This window comes from Schistocerca serialis, chromosome 3 (genome assembly GCF_023864345.2).
Source record: "Schistocerca serialis cubense isolate TAMUIC-IGC-003099 chromosome 3, iqSchSeri2.2, whole genome shotgun sequence".
NCBI lineage: Eukaryota > Metazoa > Arthropoda > Insecta > Orthoptera > Acrididae > Schistocerca > Schistocerca serialis.
In genome coordinates, this window is record NC_064640.1 from 18,882,937 (window position 1) to 18,903,930 (window position 20,994).

At 40.9% G+C, this 20,994-nt stretch overlaps 1 protein-coding gene across 5 annotated transcripts in view; it reads right to left on the minus strand.

The window, feature by feature from the left end:
* Positions 1–20,994, minus strand: part of LOC126469678 (asparagine synthetase domain-containing protein 1) — a 71,428-nt gene that overhangs the window by 16,087 nt on the left and 34,347 nt on the right. For all 5 annotated transcript variants that reach the window (XR_007586047.1, XM_050096827.1, XM_050096830.1 and 2 more), the window contains exons 5-6: positions 8,864–9,040; positions 3,811–4,052 (exon numbers count right to left, since the gene is read on the minus strand). Coding sequence is in view for 4 of the 5 variants with exons in the window: in XM_050096827.1 (XP_049952784.1) it covers positions 3,811–4,052; positions 8,864–9,040 (419 nt within the window). In the remaining variant the exon portion in view is untranslated. The remainder of the gene's footprint in view (positions 1–3,810; positions 4,053–8,863; positions 9,041–20,994) is intronic.

Below are 20,994 nucleotides of genomic sequence, written 5' to 3' on the forward strand. Positions count from 1 at the left end.
ATATCAGGAGTGCCACAGGAAGTGTGATAAGGCCGTTGCTATTTTCTATATTCATAAATGATCTGGCAGACAGGGTGGGCAACAAGCTGCAGTTGTTCACTGATGATGCTGTGGTGTACAAGGAAGGTGTCAAAGATAAGTGACTAAGTTGATATAAGATCACCTAGACAAAATTTCTAGTTGGTGTGATGAATGGCAGCTGGCTCTTAATGTAAAAAACTGTAAGTTAATGCAAATGAGCAGGAAAAACAAACATGTAATGTTCGGATATAGCATTATTATTGTCCTGTCTGACAGTCATATTATTTAAATATCTGGGCATAACACCCTGAAGCAAGATGAAATGGAATGAGCATGTGAGGATTGTGGTAGAGAAGGCAAATGGTCAATAACATGTAATAGTTCAGCACCATTCTTGACATTATGTTGACTGCTACCTTCTTCCAGTAACTGAGAGTTCTCCTCTCATCCAAAAGTGGACAAGAAAAAAATACTGGATTCTTCCCAGATTTACTGGGTAGAAAAACACTTTTCACTGGGTGAAAATACACTTTTCCACCATAAGTGGCAGTATACATTCCCATGGTGGTGTAAAACTTACCAATCATACAAATGGTACAGGTTTTTTACACCTGTGATGTGCTTTTGTCAGCCAATCGTAATTAATATCACATGAGCTTGTAGCCAATGACAGCACATATTCAGAGCATAGGACACGTGATGTAGTCATCCAATAGCAATGCTACTGTTAAGTAACACGAACACACAAATAGGAAAAGTTCGTCGTTTAAATTAATATAGCTACAAGAAAAGCTAAGCTTTCACAAGTAATATTGCTTTTTTTTCTTGCAAGTATTATTCATTAAGATATATCAAACATATATGTGCCAGCAATATTTTAAATAATGACCTAAATAGCTGGTATTCTACACCCGAAATGTTTTTTAAGTGGCTGGTTCTCAAAACAGTGCTAAGTTGTGAAAGAGACTCAAATGATCTGTGATTTAAGAAATTCATCACATGTTCTCACACATAATATAATTCATACTGTGTAAAAGGAAATTTACTTTGAAAGTAATGCTTCTTGAATCACCAATCGCAATATTTTCCCGCAACCTGTTAGAAATAGATTCATTTGAGCAGTTGCCAGAGAGCATCAAAAAACAGATGTTACTGTGATTACACAGCTAATATGATGTACTCTTCGTGTGTACTGGTGCATCATGTGACCATGTGCACCATTGCAACATGCTGTTCGGAGGGGACATACCAAGTAATTCTACTTAAGGCAATTGTTTTATCATATCCTATCCAGACAAGGAATGCAAATTAAGAAAGCTGTCCTTGGCATAACATTCATTTCAAAACTACACTCTACAACTCACAGTACCTTAATGTTTTTCTATGTGGCGACTTTAACGTGGGTCTTTTTTGTGTAACCTGAAATAACTGTTATATAGCATTTCCTATCCGGTTTACATCCTCACAGCACTGCAAAAAGATAGCAAGAAGGAATACAGCTTTCTTGCCAAAATAAAAAGTAGTTTGTATACACCAGAACTAAGGACAATGTTTTTGATGACTTTTCAAACTTTACAAAAAATTAAAAATTTTATCTGGGAAGCCAAGAAACTCTATAAGTGGCAGTTTTTGTTTGACTCCAGGAGTAAATATAAATCCTTGTGGGGAGTTACAATGATAAAACATGGTGTGCTGCCAGTCTATACTTTATTGAAGAATGGTGTTCTGTAAATTTAAGGCATAAACAGCAGAAATTAAGAAATAACGTCAAGCCATGAGGAGATACCGAACAAGTGTTGAAACACGTCTTGTGATCGAAAAACATGAGTTTCACGGAAAAAAGGTTTTTAAAATCCAGCTACAGTTGTCAACATATTTGAAATAAAGCATTTCATTCAATTCTACTGACCAAAGTTGCATGCTTAGTCACCTTCAGGTGAACACTTACATATGTTCATACATATATAGCATTGAGACATCTTACATTATGATGTAAAAGAAACAGGACATCAGTGAATACTCCACAAGTACTGAAATGTGCAATTTGGCTTAAAGTGCGTATTTGTATGTCCACGTTCACACTGATGTACGTCCCTACTTGGTATTAAGCTTTTCAGGACGCAAATTTTCTCGGAGTATCAGTACTACATTACCTCATGTTTGATTCTTTGTTATGGAGAATGTCATACATATCAGAAGATGAAAACATGCACTTGACATTCAGCAAACAGCTAAACCTAGCCAATAGTGTGGAACGAAACACTTCATTTCAAATAAACTGACTGCCTTTATGGAAAAGATCAATACAAGCAAACTTCCTTTAACGAACTGAAAAAAACTTCTTTGTTCTGCAAGACAATTAATGCTTGATTGCCAATAATGTGGAAATAAAATAAGAATCAGTAAACTGAAACTAACAACATATTTTAGCCTTCTGAAATTATGTGGATGTACTTTAATTCACGTAATAGCTCCCAGCCACAAAAATGTTTTGTTTTCATTTGACGTGAGAGCTGTAAACGAAGAGAAAACAGCATAAAATCACAAAACGTAAAAACAGGTCATGTGGCTACTACTCCCCATTATAACTCTGACTGCTCTGCGCTTGTGCAAATCTGGCAGACTGGGCACGGCAGAAACACACTTGTGGGTGGCATCTGACAGCTCGCTGCTACTGCTTATGCTACTAACAGCCATACTTCAAGTAGCCAGAAGTGGGAGAAGGTGCCACCCATACGTAACTTCAGCCCTGTGCATGTTCACGAGCCTGCTGGCAACTGCTCAGATGAACCTAATGTAAACAGTTGTGGCGCCAAGCTCACCGAAAGTAGTTTCTAGTTACGAAGTATTGCACAGTCTTCGTCTTAAAGCCTTTGACACACTTTGCTGTCGACAGACATTTCTGTGTGCACTGTGTTTTGTTGTTGTAAATAGCATATTTTCATGGCCATAACATTTTTATTTTATTGTTATTTGCTGATTTCTGTTTTATTGCTGCAGCATTATTCTGCACTAGTGGGCTAAAGTAAAATTCGTTGTTAGCATATCAATCCTTACCAGTCAAAATTACAAAAATTTAACTGAAAACTAAAACAATGAAAAATTTCTGTACTTCTAATAAACTCCCAGGTTTTTCCCAGTTTTCTCCCGGATGAAAGACTTCCCGAACTTTTCCCATTTGTCCCAGGGTGTATACACCCTGTCATAGCATGATCAGGGCATTCTGCAAACATTTCCTGAAGCATTTCAGCTACTATTACAGCTACTCAACCAACGATCAATAAAAGCACCCTATTACCATGTTTGATCTATCACTGATACCGCAGGATAAATTATTTCAATTTCGGAATCTGTAAAAACCCTACTAAATATGAGGCTCTTTACAGCAATTATTAAGTTTCCACCACTAGAGTCTAGCCTATCTGTTAATGTATATTCCCAATGGAATTTAAGAATTCTCTACTATTCACTCCTTGTTTCAGCCTATTTTCTGCTCCAAAAACTGTGTGTGCATAGTTAATACATGAAATTAATTCTGGGACATTATCTTGGATACTCCTGCAGTTCATTAATGCTCTTTCTGAACTGCATGAGCGAATGAACCATTCTAGAAAAAAATTCCTCTTACCCGCTCAGATTAATAAAAATATAATAAATCAATACAAAGAAGTAAAATTTTCATCCAAAGTGTTGATCATCAATTTCTTAAGCACTTTTGTTCCATACACTGTGTTCCTTTCAGAACAATTACACTTAGTTTCAGAAACTAGATTTCTAATAAGTACATACTTTTCCCACGGGTGGAGTGATGTGAGGAAACTAACAACAGCCTCATCCAGAAAAGGGAAGCGAGCTTGACAGCCATGATCAGCAACAACCCGATCATCTCTTCCAAGATTCCGAGACGAAATATTGTCTAAATCCGACTTCAACATCTCTTGCAATGCTGGCCATCCACCAGTCCGGAGTGCGGATCTGTGTCGACGATAACCACCCAGTTGTTCATCTGCACCCATGCCAACTAGAAGGATCTGCAACATTCAAGTTGAATCTGTTGGTCTAAATCACATCCTATTTACATAAAAATGTAAGCAAAATAATTTTAACATACTAGCTTTCCACAGTTACTTGCAGTATCACTTTCTGTAAGCTCATGAAAAAATAACCCACATAGAACTTCAATCTGAAATAAACAGCTAATAGGGCAAAAATTTTGGACCACTTTTTAAATGTTCTCCACTACTTGCGTTATATTGTCATTTTTTAATTTCTTCTACAACCCTTAATGAATGATCGTATGAAAAGGAGAAGATATGCATGATGAGCAATTAAAAAACAGAAAGGAAGGAAGAAAGAAAAAATCATTGTACGATTTCAGTTTCAATTCTTATGTTACAAAATCGGGTGAGGAAATGGTTTCTTGAGTAATGTTTGGATGATACTGGTATAATCACCAGCTTTATTAATTATTTATTTACTTCAACCCTTTTAAAAACTACAGACAGAGTTTTCTCAAACACAAAAGGAATTATTCATATTGATTACCTTGCAAACAGGAAAAAATAACTGGTGAAAAACCCATAGTTAGTTAGTCTCGTGTGCCACGCGGATCATTTGTACAATTAATTGTAATGATGAGGAACAAGTCATTTACACCCGCATTACACATTCACATCTAAATACAAAGGGTACTAAGAAAGTTTTGCAATATGATGCAACAATAAGTCGCAGGAGGCTGATTGTTGCTGTGTTCTGAGAACACTTCATACTTTCATTGCAGCCGCTGTGCCAGTCTGTGACAACAGTCATTTAGCAGGGTTAGTTTGAAGTGCTTGTTATGGCATCATGGTCAAGAAGTGAGACTCTGGCAGTTCTGCAGTACAACTTCATGCTTTATTTAAACATAGGCCAGTGCTTTGAAGAAATGACTCTTGCACTAAGTGATGTGTGTCCAGATCGTACAACTACATTCAAGTGGTACAGAAAATTCCAAGAGGAAATTTCGCTCTAGAGAACACGGAAAGGACAGGAATGCCACGATCATCAGTTACGGAGAAAAACATTGATTCTGTGAGGAAAATGCTAGACAAAGACAGGCGAGTGACCTGTAAGCAGACAGAGGATATTTTATGGCTAAATGCACCAGCAATTCGTTCGATTCTGCATGATCATTTGCAAGTAAAGAGAGTTTGTTGTCTCTGGGTGCCACATAGACCGACGGAAGTGCAGATGACACAACATGTGACTTGGTGCCAGGAGATGTTAAAGAAGTTTTCTAAGGGACACTCTCAGTATGCAAATAACATCATGACAGGTGATGAGACTTGGCTGTACTATTATAACATGCTGACTAAGACTCAAAACGAAGTCTGGGTCTTGAAGATGGCGACACACCCATAGCTGGCAGAAAATCCTGATCAGTAAAGAAGAAAATCATAGCTGTTCTTTATTTTTTTTTTTTTTTCAAATCAAGTACATTTGTAAAGCATGATGTTTTGCACACACAGCAGACAGTCACAGCTACGTGGAACACTGAACAGTGTCTGCCCAAAGTCATGCAATCTTTGAAGAATCTGCAACCGAAATCAAGAATGGATACTTGGTTCCTCCACCATGACAATGCTCCAGCTCACCATGCCAAAGCACGCACCAAATAATTTCAGGGTACAGGACTGAAACTTCACACGCATGAGTTAGAATTAGTAATTCCTACCCACCACATTTATACATTACAAAAATAGGAATTTGTCAATGGAATAGGAGGAGTTGTGAAGAAAAATTTTTTTTCAGTTTGTTTTCAAATTTAACTTTCCTGTCTCTCAGACATTTTATCTTCAATCAAAAACTTTGGTGACAGCATTGTGTACCTCTTTTTGTGCAAACAGTACCTTAATGTAGAGTAATGACATTTTTTTTCTCTTGGTATTCTAATTACGCATATCATTTTCCTTTTACTTACTTCACTTAACAGGGACTATTTATGGGTTCACACTATGAAAAGAAAATGATTGTAAAAATCATCAGATGGCAAACGAATGACAACGATCAAGGGAAAGAAAAGCACATTACCAGGTAATGACAAAAGTAAAAATACTTGCAAAACTTTCAGGACGTGTGAAAATATTTACTGTTTCACGAATGAAGCATTACATTTAGAAATAGCTTTACATAATTCTGATGGTGTTCCTTGTATTTGTACACTAGTACAAGGCCAATGAATTAAGTCTGATAAATGTAAGTAACGTTAAATTTGCATCCCATTATTGCTCAATGTTTTTAAAACAGTGGAGCATGCATTTACTGGCTATCCAAATACAGGAAAACATTTGGAATCATGTGCCATATAGATAAAGTCAGAGGAGAAGAACAAAAAGTTCTCTGGTTGGTTAGTTGTGTGTTAATGAAAAATATTTGTGGTATCTCATACGATATGGAACTGGAAGGAGGGGAGGGGGGAGGGGGAGGAGGGAGGGGGGAGGGGGAGGGGGGAGAGGGGGAGTGTTTGGCAGTTTCCTTTAATATCTAACTAGCTTTCTGCTATTATTCCCGATAGATTTTATTTTATTATCTAAACTGTTAATTTTGGATATTATACAGAGCTTTTTTCATTTTTAATCACTTTCCTCAAGACAGCACAGTACGCCTTGCAATATGAATTTAGTCCTACCTCTTTGTTTGTCCTAAACTTTTCAGATTTTATTTTATTTTATTTATCATACAAAGATAATCTCACAATGACATACAATTAGTTGTCATAATGCACTGAAAATAAAAAGCTAGAAGTACACAAATATAAAACATATAAGAATGCTTTTAAGAGCACAGGACAGGTGGTCAGCTGTGATCATGATGAAAGAACCATCCCGGGATTTGCCTGGGACAATTTCAGAAAACTAAATCAGGATGGCTGGACAGAACACATTCCATTCTCTCAAATATCAGGTCAGTGTCTTAATAACTGCACTGCTTCATTCAGTTTGTTCCTACTATATAATGTTCTCTTTTCCTTGAACACAATATTTTGAATCCTTCATTAAGGGGGAGTTTATTATCTTTTGGTTCAAAAAATCGATTTTTTTTTTTTTTTAATTGCATATTTGGATCCATAAAAGTGTTTAGAATCCACCCCTGGAACAGTTTTTCCAAATACGGAACGGACATGTTTGTTATTCGCGGTTGAACAAAAAAAATGCACCTGCCTGAAATCAGCCTTTTTCATGCACCAGTTTTTTTTATTTCGGAGGACGAGTTATTGTACTGCTGCTTGGGAGGAAACACAAAATTCAAATGACAATTTGAATGCGTGTGTTTGGAAGTTAGCCCCCAAGCATTTGCATTCTGGTGCAAAGACTGTGGAGATTGCGGCTTTCCTGTCAGTGAGCAGCTTCAACAAAGGGTATTAAGCAATTCTGAAGATCATGACAATGATGGACGTCACCCTGGGACTCTATTCGACACAGTTCACCAAGCATTCTGATGACCACCGGATTCCAACCACTTCTCACCAGCCGTACAAGTGGCTCTGGAGCAGCACAGGATGGCCCACATCGAGCAGAACGCCCACTATGAGGAAGAGGAAGGACTAATTTATGGAACCGGAACAGCAGATTGAACGTACGTTGCATAATGTTGCATTTATATGTAGGCAAAACTTCAAACACATTTTTCTCAAAATGACTTTTTTTTTATCGCGCGGTATAGTAACTTCAAATCTACGGAACCAATTTGCATGATTCTTTGTTTCTGACAAAGCTAACTAAATTGTCTAGGAGTTGTGCCACTTTTATTCCAAGCCATCAACTATAAATATTTTTACTTGGTCGACAAAGTAGAAAAATCGATGAAAAAACCTTTTTTTTTTTCAAATGGCTGCCATTTTGTTTCCTATGGTCCAAATAACTTAAGCGAGGTACAACTCCTAAAGAATCTTATACACTTCGCTAATGTCAACTCAATTTTGATTTCAGACAAGCCGACTGACCTGTGACATACCGTGCGTTTAGGTCTAAATCGAAATTTTGTTTCGTTCCGATGGCACTTCCGCCTTTCCTCTGACATTTCCAGTCGAAAAAAATTCCAGTTTGTACAGGAAATATCAATAAACATTTTGACCAAATTTGACATTGATATCTATAACACATCCCAAGAAAAAAATTCTCAAAGAACATGCTTTTTTCAGGCCAAAGATAGTAAACCTCCCCTTAATCCATGTTTTTGTCTAGTGCTGTATGTTACTGTACACGCAAATTGGGAGAAAAAAAATGTTAGTAGGTGCCCAGATTGCAAAAGAAGCATGTTGGGACATCCATACTATTCACTTGATGTGAAACTTAAGACTTTCACTGACTCCTGCATCTAAAGTAACTAGTAGTTTTCAAATACAATTAAAGGTTATGGTAAGCATAGGAAGATATTTTTCAGATCTCCCAGAACTGCACTTAAGGGATGGAATCATCTCATTGGAGGCACCTTTTACAGAATTATATGGCCTAAAAGTGTACTGCATCTAAAAACGCGAGCATTTTACGTAGGAAGTGAAGTATTTCTCTGTCAGGACGAAATATTTTATCCTTTGTACATGGTAGCACAGCTAAAATTAGGAGAGAGAGATATGCACTGTAGCCTGAAGTTAAAGTTAACAGTTCATGTCACTCCATTAAACCATTTATTAACTGCTTGTGTCGTAGGACAGTACATGTATACCAATCCAACAGATTAAAGATATGTTACAGTTAGCATCCCCCACGCACAGAAAAGGCACTTGGCATAACTAATAATATATACTCATTTTTAACTGTATATGGCTTATAATAATAATAAAAAAAAGACAAATTATATTTACTCTGGATGGTGATGAACAGAGCATATTTTGGTCACAATCAAGCAGACTTCCCTGTCCTCTACTGGCAAACCATAGAGCACAGCCCAGTGACTCATCTAAAACAGTTTTAAGAGGATGTATGAGATCGGAAATTCTTTGGAGACATCTGTTCTTCAACTCCTCTCGTGTCACATCCACCTACAATCAGAAACAAAAACAAATTAATTAAGTGCTAAACTATGTCAGGTTGTAACATCAACATTGTTTGGTGGGCGTAGTTACGAAAAGTATGATGGCGTATTAACTTATAAAAAGCCATTAACAAACAAAAAAGAACAACAATAATAATTAACTTACTGACTGAAGTTTACACTTAACAATTTACTGCTGACAATGCATGGATAATAACAGAAATTTTTAATGTATGTTATTGTACAGTAGAAGCAAATGTCTCATCCACTAAAAGTATGTTCAGCATTACATTTAAAAAAAAAACTGCACCAAGACACTTATTCAAAGTTCCTTTACTTATGCTAGAAAACGAAGAATAAACATCTCTAACAAGCAACACAGAAAAACATTACTTGCATGGGGCACTAACTGAGGGCAGCAAAGGCAATTCAAAGCATCATGCTGTGGGCTTCATGGGAGCAACATACGGAACCCATACCAACTGTACTCGACTTGAAAGAATGGTTTGTTGAGGCAAATATACAACCGGGAATAGTGACATGCTCCTACAGCATAAACAAAAACTATTAACAGAACTTCAGTTAACTGGTAATATGAGATAAAATGCACTATTTGTCCCATAGATCCATAGTGAGGAGGTGCTCAAGGATGCAGAACATGTCATGGCCTTAAGGAAGTTGATGGTCCTTCTGAAGAAATGGCCAACACACTAGAAATGAAGTTTAACCTGTGTATTAACGCTAATATCTGCAGTCCAGGTAAGGTACACATGCTCTCAACAGCCTGGTTCCAGACACCCAGGATGTACATATTCACATCTGTATTATCACATCACAAAAACAACTATTTCTAATTTCACTGCAACCACTTTATAAATTAGGACCAATGATGCACCCAGACTGTTAGCTAGGACTATCAGGAACTATTTTCTGAAATCTGGTTTACAAACTGGGATTTTGAATGCCAACTTCTCTCTCAGTAGCTGTTACATACATTCCATCACCAATTGTACAGTAAATGAAAACTGAAAGGAACAATTATGCAAACATGTGTTAACTGTTAAGAACAGCTTCTACAGTGGCCCCATTTACAGCCATTTGTAGCTATGGCATCAAACAGGAGACAGACAACTACCCGATTTTATCAGGCAGTAACGTCCACAAGCAACTCTAAGCAATATGCTAATGGAATAGGACATAGAATGCCTAACATTAATATAAGGTTGTTTGTAGAATACATACGTAATAGTAGTAGAGCCTTGTGTGTTGGACACAGTTTCTAGTGACCCTACAACTCTGGTGTCAGTCATGTGGACACAGATGTTATGAGTTGTTTCCAGAGTGTCACACCTCGTATTACTATGTTGGGGAGATGTGCTCTTCCAATAAAATTACTTATCACACAGTCCAAGATTACTGTCAGCTTTCTTGGCCAACATTATCACCAGACCTGTTCCTAACTGAGATTGTAAGTGACATATAACCATCTGGTTTGGTTTGCAGGATTGACGTAGTGAGGAATACCATATTCCTAGGTGATATCATAAACCTTCAAGATTGTCTGGGCTGTTAATGAACTGTTTTGTAGGTGATTAAGACTACAGAAGATACTGAAATTTTTTCCTTAGATATCTGTCCATTTATGACTATTACACTTGTACAAGTTAAGAATAAATCATCATTCACACAGGAAAATTGCTTCATTGAATTCTAGTTTCATTTTCCATGGATGATGATGATGATGATGATGATGATGATGATGATGGTGGTGGTGGTGGTGGTGGTGGTGGTGGTGGTTGTTGTCCGGTACTCAGCATCGTGGTCATTACTGCCTGTACAAGTTCCAAATCTTTCCATTTCCAGTCTCGGCACTTCCTGAATGATAACGAGGTTATGAGGACAACACAAACACCAAGTCCCTGGGCGAAGAAAATCCCCGACTTGGCCGGGTATCAAACCCGGCACCTTGTGAACCAGAGGCAGTAATGCTAGCCAATAGGATTCCTGTGAAACACAATAGCTCTTTATTCACATGAAGTGTTGAGTGCCATTGACAAGGAATTTAAGATCGATTCGGTATTTCTGGATTTCCGGAAGGCTTTTGACAATGTACCACACGAGCGGCCAGTAGTGAAATTGTGTGCTTAAGGAATATCGTCTCAGTTATGTGACGGAGATTTATGATTTCCTGTCAGAGAGGTCACAGTTCGTAGTAACTGACGGAAAGTCATCGAGTAAAAAATAAGTGATTTCTGGGATTCCCCAAGGTAGTGTTATAGGCCCCTTGCTGTTCCATATCTATGTGAATGATTTGGGAGACAATCTGAGCAGCCGTCTTAGGTTTTTTGCAGATGATGCTGTCATTTATCAACAAATAAAGTCATCAGAAGATCAACACAAATTGCAAAAGGATTTAGAAAAGATATCTGAATGGTGTGAAAATTGGCAGTTGACCCTAAATAATGAAAACTGTGAGGTCATCCACATAAGTGCTAAAAGGAATTCGTTGAACTTTGGTTACACGATAAATCAGTCTACTCCAAAAGCCATAAATTCAACTAGATACCTAGGTATTACAATTACGAACAACTTAAAATGGAAGGAACACATAGAAAATGTTGTGGGGAAGGCTAACCAAATACTGTGTTTTACTGGCAGGACACTTAGAAAATGTGACAGATCTACTAAGGAGACTGTCTACATTACGCTTGTCCATCCTCATTTCGAATACTGCTGCACGGTGTGGGATCCTTACCAGATAAGACTGATGGGGTACATCGAAAAGATTCAAAGAAGGGCAGCACATTTTGTATTATCACAGAAATGATACAGGATTTGGGTTGGGCATCATTAAAAGAAAGACATTGTTCGTTGTGACTGAGTCTTCTCACGAAATTCCAATCACCAACTTTCTCCTCTGAATGCAAAAATATTTTGCTGACACCGACCTACATAGGGAGAAATGATCATCACGATAAAATAGGGGAAATCAGAGTTCGTACTTCTTTGACACCAATTGCATTTTCTGGTCATTTTGGTTTCTATACTTCAGTATTTTCATGATTTTGTGGCTGTAATTTTAGATTTAATTTGTCACTGCTCAAAACCCCCAATTTCCCAAGGTTTGCACAATAAGTTCAATATTTATTATTAACAATTCGCACAGTTCCATAATTGTTGTGCCACAAGAAAGGGTGATTGCGATGTAACGGTCACCACTTTGAAATATGTTGTGATGCATTTTGGTGCCAGTGACGACTTAGCTGGTTAAAGTCGACAGTTCGTATCAAAGGTCCTGGTTTATCCACTGTGCGTGCCACTGTGAACAACAGCCTTTTGGGAGGCACCTGAGTCAACATCCGCAATGTGTGAAGTTCCCTAACTAAAGTTCACTTGGAAACTGGTTGAGATGAAATGCCGTCACTAACAGCAGCAATCACTGTCATGTTCAAAACCAACTGTCGTTGACAAGATGTGATACTGGCTTCTAGTTCTGTCAGTTAGAATCTTTTTACAATCCGTTCTTACACCATGTTGCACAGCCATGAGTGGTACACCATTCCTTGAACACATGTTGGACAGTCCATGTTTACACATCAACAAAGAGCGCTACTTTATTCACAGTGTGACCATGAGCATGTCTACAGACGATTGTTCCTTTCAGCCATATTCACATCGATCCATCAGCACACAACATCCTGTCAGTAGTTGAGGATCAAGAGTGCCTTGTACCAGTTCTACAACACCTACAGCACTCCAAAGGCAACAGTATGCTCTTGTAACGGGGTAACTAATATTTCATCTAGGGATTTACTTATTCTGTGTTCTCAAAATTCTGAGGTGGCAGACAAGGCCCATAGCAGCCAGCCATAAGGAACACGAGGCTGAAAGAATTATACTGATCTGTGACCCAATTTTCATATTGGAGAGGATGTTCATGCTATTTTCCTACAGACATGATTAATATGTCACTCCCAGTTTAGTTTGGAATCAATATGAATCGCTAAAAGTTTTACTGGCTTCCTTTCTACCTCTCTCTTTTTTTAATCATAGCACTTTTGGGGCAGCCTGCACATAGTCAATGGGAGCAGCATTGCCAGTTTTTAGTTCAGTCAGTTATTTCATAACGCTTGAAAATGAAGGAGCAGATTCCTTATAAGCCTCCATCGACTTTCGATGGATTTCTTTTTGGAATAATCCTTCAAAACTAATGAATTTTATGACAGCACAGTATTCCAGTATACCTATTTGAATAATGTCCTGTGTAGGGTCAACAGCTGTCAACAGTATGTGCATTTAGACTGCTGCCACCACTGGACACAAAAAATTTGCTCCCACACACCCTGGCCACCTTTGGACTGAATATCTGCAGCAATGAGAACTCCCTCGCCCAATATGCTGAAGGTTCCACAAAGACCTTCACAGACAGCCACTACACCAAAAACTAGACCGCTAACAAATTTCCTTTCCTACACCCTCGCACACCACTAATCCTTCCACTACCCCCGAAGAATTCGCTACAAAAACGCGCACCCTCATCATCCAATATCAGCCCAGACTGGAGCAACTGAACCATATCCTTCCCCAGGGCTCTTACTATCTATTATCATGCCCACATCCCAACAATGATCCTTCCTAACTTGGTATTCTGTTACCCACTCAAACTATACAACATCCTGCTCCACCCTATGCCACCTCTTGCCTCAGGGGTCATACTCTGTGGAAGACCCAGGTTCAAGATCTGCCGAACTCACCCATCCATCACATTCTATTCTCATTGTGTCACAGGCTTATCCTACACTATCAGAGGCAAGGTCACCTGAGAAAGTAATCATATCATATACCAACTGTGTTGCAGTTTATGCACCGCATTTTATATGTGCATGACCACCAACCAGTTGTTTACCAGAATGAATGGTCACTACCAAACTGTGGCCAAGAACAGAGTTGACCACCGAGTGGCACAACACAATGCCAATCACAACATTCTAGAGTGAAATCACTGCTTCACAACTCGTGCCATCTGGATCCTACCCTCCAGCATCAGCTTTGCTTAACTACATAGATGGGAGTTATCCTTGCAACAAACGGTAATCCTCTTGGCCTCAGTCTCCATTAACCCACTGTTTCCACACCTCCTAACCATGACTTTCCCCTTCCTTTGTCCCAGCACCACCCCTCCACTTCATCTTCATCGTGTGTCACACCCAACTGGCTCCAGTGCCTGTACGTCACACACCTCTCTGGTGCACCTGCGACCCCCTTCCTCCTGCATTCTTACACTGGACCTGATGCTTCCTTAAGAGCTGCCAGCTACCCATCCCGAAGCCCTTCTCCTGCTTCCCACTGCTTTCACCCCATCTGACACAGCCTCCACTCCAGTCCACCTGCTGAACTAAAATCCTGGCACTGTGCATGTGGCTGGCACAATGTAAACAAGTGTGTGTGTGTGTGTGTGTGTGTGTGTGTGTGTGTGTGTGTGTGTGTGTGTGTGCGTGCGCGCGTGCGTGGGCTCGCCCGCTCATACTGGAAGCACTTCTTATTTTTGTATTATATCAATGACATGCCATGTCAGGTTCAGTCTAATACCATTCTGTATGCAGATGACTTAACAGCGATAGTCTGCTGAGAAACTAATGAAGAGTTAATCCACTGTATTGAACAGACATTTGGGGAACTACAGACATGGGTCAAAAATAGTTATTTAAAATTAAACCTTGTAAAATAAAAATAAAAATGTTCATTTCACCACCAAACAATCTGCACTGTGTATAAACGAAATAAACCATGTGGACAAAAAGGTGGACACTGCATACTGTATCAAATTCCTTGATGTATCAGTAAACAGAAATATGTTGTGGAGTAATCATGGCAGCATTCTGGGTCTATTGAACAGTCTTATTTATGCCATGAACATCTTTTATAATACCACCAATATCACCGATTAACTGGAAAAAAGATGACGATGATGATGATGATGATGATGATGATGAAGAAGAAGAAGAAGAAGAAGAGGAGGAGGAGGAGGACGAGGAGGGGAGGAGGAGGGAGTATATTATGCATATTCTGTTTCAGTTGTTACATACAGTGTAATTTCCTTGGAGGACCTGAGAAAACTAAGCTACTCAGTGCTTTTAGACTGCACAAAAATGTCAGCTGAGCCATTGTGGGAGCCAAACAAGAAACAGTACTACAAACCTTTCTTTGAAAATATAAATCAAGACGTCCATTCCAAGCATGTACATGAATGAGACATTTTCACAAAGAAAAGTGCAACTTTTTTTAGGGAAACTGGTTATTACTATGAGAGTAGACATAAAGCAAGTTACATTCATGCGACCCAAGTTTCTCCCAGCATATACAATTTTCAAATAACTTACGGGAATGCAGCTGGTTGACATCGACAACAGCCGATATTTCAACAGGAGCACACCCTGCAATTTTCAAGGCAAAACTGCAGCAACTAAGCTCTGTCCAAGTGAATATGGTACCTCAGTTTACACACACACACACACACACACACACACACACACACACACACACAGACACAGTAAATGGTAGTGTCATTACAAACCAGAGATGACTGTGCCAAGATAATTTTCTGCAATGACAAATTTGTTCGGCTGTTGTAAGCACGTGTGCCACTTATGCTCGTTACACTGGTCCTCCATAGTCCTGATAGTTTGACCAATATGTGACATGCCACAACTGTAAGGAATGTGTTAGACACCCGCCTTAAGCAAACGAAGAACATCCTTTATGGACCTAAACGGACTGATCTTAGATGACGATCAAAAAGCACACTTCCACAAAAGCATATTTCCACAAAAATATGACCAATACCATTACAAATACTCCCTTCGTAAGGCATAAAGGCTGTAGACTTAGGTGCCACTCACGTGGTGCACAGTTGGTCGATAGCACAGTGCACATCTAATCTGTTTTTCACTATACCCATTCCAAAGAAAGGTGACTTAGGGACAGGTTAATTCAGCTGATGAACTCTCAGGGTCCGAGATAACATAGGCTCTGTGGACCAAGTTACACATTCCCCAGTTACCTGGCCACAGAATAAAACTATATGAAATAATTTCAGATTATATGAGCACAAAATTTATAAGTAAAATATGGAAGGGGAAGGGTGGCCTAAATCTGAAACATACTGACAGTGATCTGGAAAAATACCTGAAAATTAAAGGCTATTGTTCTGAGGATTTACTGAATGAGACTGTATCTGTCTAAAGAAGTAATACCACACTATAACCTTAGATTAGTTTTATTATTTTCTATACAGGGTTAGAATTGACAAGTAACTTATGTCATAGTCTTTGATTATTTAATAACTGTTATGTGATAATACATACCTGATTTTAATCTGTCTGTTAATAGAGAGTTTTAATGGAGCCCCACATATCCATGTCATGATGGCATACATACACATTTCACTGAATGCAATAAATGTTTTACTTTCAGTGACAAAACTTTACACGTACTAAGAACACAATCACACATTAAGAACTTTTTTCCAAGTGAATCCAGTCGTTAAAATCGCTAAATACTCAATTCTGAGGAGACTTGTGCCACTGCTGAATAGGTTGGTTGGTTGGTTGGTTTAAAGGCGGGAGAAGGGACCAAACTACGAGGTCATTGGTCCCTTGTTCCTAATAAAACAATGCCACAAGTGCAAGAATAAAACGGACAAAACATATAACTCAAAGTGGAAAGAAAGGAAAAGCCACAAGAATGAAGAGAAGACAACAAACGCTAAAAGGAACAAAAGAGGACAAGAGAACAACAGAGAGAAGCTAGAAACAGAAGAGAGTAAAACATGAAAGCAGATTCCAGTGGCTGGCCAACCACGAGAATAAAAATGGAAAGCCAGCCACTCTGCAACACATTAAAACCTCCACCCTAAAAGCACTAGGGTGGAGGAAACAGGGGGGAAAGGACATGCGCTAAAACCTACATAGAAGTATAAAACTCACTTTCACAGATAAAATGTAAAACTAAAGCTGCTGTGAAGGCATTGTCGCCCAACACCGAAGGCAGGGTGCTGGGAAAGTTAAGTCTGCCGCAGTGCGGCTAAAAGTGGGCAGTCCAGCAGGAGGAGGACAACTGTCATTTGGGAGCCACAGCGACACTGAGGTGGGTCCTCGCGATGGAGTAGGTAACCATGCGTTAGCCACATATGGCCAATGCACAAACTGCAGAGGACAACTGACTCCCTGTGGGAGCCCTGCATGGAAGACTTCCACACACTCATAGTCTCCTTAATGACACGCAGTTTGTTGTGCGTGCTGTTATGCCATTCCGTCTCCCAAATCCAGAAAACCCTGCTGTGTAAGACAGAGCGTAGGTCAGCTTCAGAGATGCCTATCTCCAGAAGTGGTTTCCGCGTCGTCTGTTTGGCCAGCCTGTTGGCAAGTTCATTACCGGGAATTCCAACGTGTCCTAGGGTCCACACAAACACCACGGAACGGCAGGACTGTTCCACAGCATAGATGGACTTCTGAATTAACGCTACCAGAGGGTGGCGAGGGTAGCACAAGTCAATAGCTTGTAGGCTGCTCAATGAGTCAATACACAGAAGAAATGACTTGCCAGGGCACGAGCAGATGTACTCAAGAGCACGAGATATGGCTGCCGGCTCTACAGTGAAAACACTGCAGCCAACTGGCAAGGAGTGCTTCTCAATATGTCCTCCATGAAGATATGCGAAGCCTACGTGACCATCAGCCATTGAGCCATCGGTGTAAACCACTTCAGAGCCCCAGAACACGTCAAGAATCAAGAGGAAGTGACAGCGGAGAGCGACGGGGTTAACGGAGTCCTTAGGGCCATGCAAAAGGTCCAGACGAAGCTGCCGCCGAGGCGTACACCATGGAGGCGTATGTGAACGGACCGAAAGTAGAGGTGGTAAAGGGAAGGACTCCAGTTCGGAGAGAAGGGACTACACGCGAACCGCAATCGTTAGCGCCGATGCGGGAGATGGACTGCCGCAGGCGGGAAAAGGAGACAGTAATTCGGATGATCAGGGAAACTATGAATGCGTGCTCCGTAACTCATGAGCAGTTGTGCACGTCTGATCTGCAGTGAAGGGACATCAGCCTCCACCAGTACGCTGGTCACCGGACTTGTCCTAAAACCTCCTGTCACTAACCGAACACCACAGTGGTGCACAGGGTCGAGTAAATGCAATGCTGAAGGTGCTGCCAAACCATAAACCACACTCCCAAAGTCAGTTCGGGATTGGACAAGGGCCCTGTAGAGCTGCAGCAGCATACAGCGATCTGCACCCCAATCTGTGTTGCTCACGCAACGGAGGGCATTGGAGTGCTGCCAGCACTTCTGCTTAAGCTGATGAAGATGAGGGAGCCAAGTCAATCGAGCATCTAAAACCAGTCCTAGGAATTGATATGTCTCCACTACAGTGAGTGGATCATCATTAAGGTAAAGTGCGGGTTCTGGATGAACGGTACTACACCGACAGAAGTGCATGGCACACAACCTTGAGGCTGAAAACTGGAAGTCGTGGGCTAGAGCCCATGACTGCGCCTTGTCGATGGCTCCCTGGAGGTGCCGCTTGGCAATAACAGTACTGGAGCAGCAGTACGAAATGCAGAAGTCGTCTGCATACAGAGAAGGTGTAGTGTTGGCAGAAGAGCCAACACTGTTTTTCTAGAGGAGGCCGAAACGCACGCGTTTAATTACACGCTGACTGGCGTGAGGTCTGGAACAGTTAATATCTTGAGAATAGCAAATAAAGTACATAGATGATGTAATACTTAACTTTAATCCACAATTGTAGAACATCTCTCTTGATGATACATGCTTCACATAATAAATATCAATTGAATACGGCACCTTGCTAGGTCGTAGCAAATGACGTAGCTGAAGGCTATGCTAACTATCGTCTTGGCAAATGAGAGCGTAGTTGTCAGTGAACCTTTGCTATGAACGTCGGCTGTACAACTGGGCGAGTGCTAGTACGTCTCTCTAGACCTGCCATGTGGTGGCGCTCGGTCTGCAATTACTGACAGTGGCGACACGCGGGTCCGGTGTATACTAATGGACCGCGGCCGATTTAAAGGCTACCACCTAGCAAGTGTGGTGTCTGGCGGTGACACCACAGAAGGTGAGACGGAGGGCCCGACATCTGCTGCTAGACCATTAATGGCCACTAAAAATAGAGAGACACTCAATACAGAGCCCTGCAGGACTCCATTCTACTGGATATGGATGGAACTATCGGAACCACCAACTTGGACACGGAAAGTACGGAGCAACAGGAAGTTTAGGATAAAAATCAGGAGTGGTCCCCAGAGACCCCACTCATACAATGTGGCAAGGATATGATATCGCCAAGTCCTGTCGTATGCTTTACATACGTCAACAAAGACGGCAATCAGGTGTTGCCGTCTGGAAAAGGTTGTTCGGATGGCAGACTCAATGGACATAAGATCAGTGGTAGAGTGACCCTGGCGGGAGCTGCCCTGACATGGGGCCAGCAAGCCACGTGACTCCAGGACCAACCCAACTGCCGACATACCATACGTTCCAGCAGCTTACAAAGAACGTTGGCGAGGCTGATGGGCCAATAGCTATCCACATCAAGCAGGTTTTTACCGGGTTTGAGCACCGGAATGATGGTGCTCTCCCTCCATTGCAATGGAAAGACGCCATCACAACAGATCCAGTTGAAGATGACAAGAAGATGTAGTTTGTAGTCAGATGAGAGATGTTTAATCATCTGGCTGTGGATGCAATCAGGCCCAGGATCTGTGCCGTGGCAATGTGCATGGGCACTGAGGAGCTCCCACTCTTTAAATAGGGAATTATAGGATTCACTGCAGCGTGTAGTGAATGAGAGGACGCTCCCTTCCACCTGTCATTTGAGTGTGCAAATGGCCGGGGGGTGGGGGTTAATTCTCCGACGCAGAGGCTTGAGCAAAGTGCTTAGCAATTGCGTTTGTTGTGTCGGTACATAGCTTGCCATTTATGGTAACACTGGGGACAGCTGTTGGGGCCTGGTACCCGAAAAGACATTTGATCTTCACCCAGACTTGGGAAGGTGACGTGTGGCATCCAGTGGTGGAGACTTATCTCTCCCAACACTCCTTCCTCCGTTGTTTGATAAGGTAGCAAACACAGGCATGGAGCCGTTTAAAGGCTATGAGGTGCTCCAGGGAAGGGTGCCACTTATGCCAACACTCCTTAATTGCTTCAGCGACTTCCAGCAACCACCAAGGGACTGTCTTATGCCTCGGGTACCATAAAGAGTGAGGGATCGTGTTTTCTGCTGCAGAAACGATTGTGCTAGTCACCTGCTCAACCATCACATCGATGTTACTGTGTGGGGGAGATTCAGCGGTGACAGCAGAGGTGAAAGTTCCCCAGTCCACCTAGTTCAAAGCCCATCTGGGCAGGCGTCCTTGTTCAAAGCCCATCTGGGCAGGCGTCCCATGTGCCTGATGCTGGGGCAGTGACAGGAAGGTGGGGAAGTGGTCACAACCACACAGGTCGTCATGTGCTCTCCAGTGGATAGATGGGAGAAGTCCTGGGCTGCAAATTGATAAATCAATGGCCGGGTAACTACCATGAGCCACAGTGAAATGTGTGGCAGCCCCAGTATTTAAGAGGCAGAGGTCAAACTGCGACAGTAAAGTTTCGACATCTCTGCCTCGGCTAGTAAGCATGGTACCACCCGACAAGGTGTTATGGGCATTAAAATCTCCCAGAAGTATGAAAGGTTTAGGGAGTTAATCAATCAGTGCAGCTAGTACATTCAGGGGTACTGCACCATCTGGAGGACGATATACATTGCAGACAGTTATTTCCTGCAACGTTCTTATTTTGACAGCCACAGCTTCAAGAGGGGTTTGAAGGGGCACAGGTTTATTACAGACCGAGTTTAGGACATAAATGCAAATTCCACCAAACACTCGACTGTTCCTGTAATAT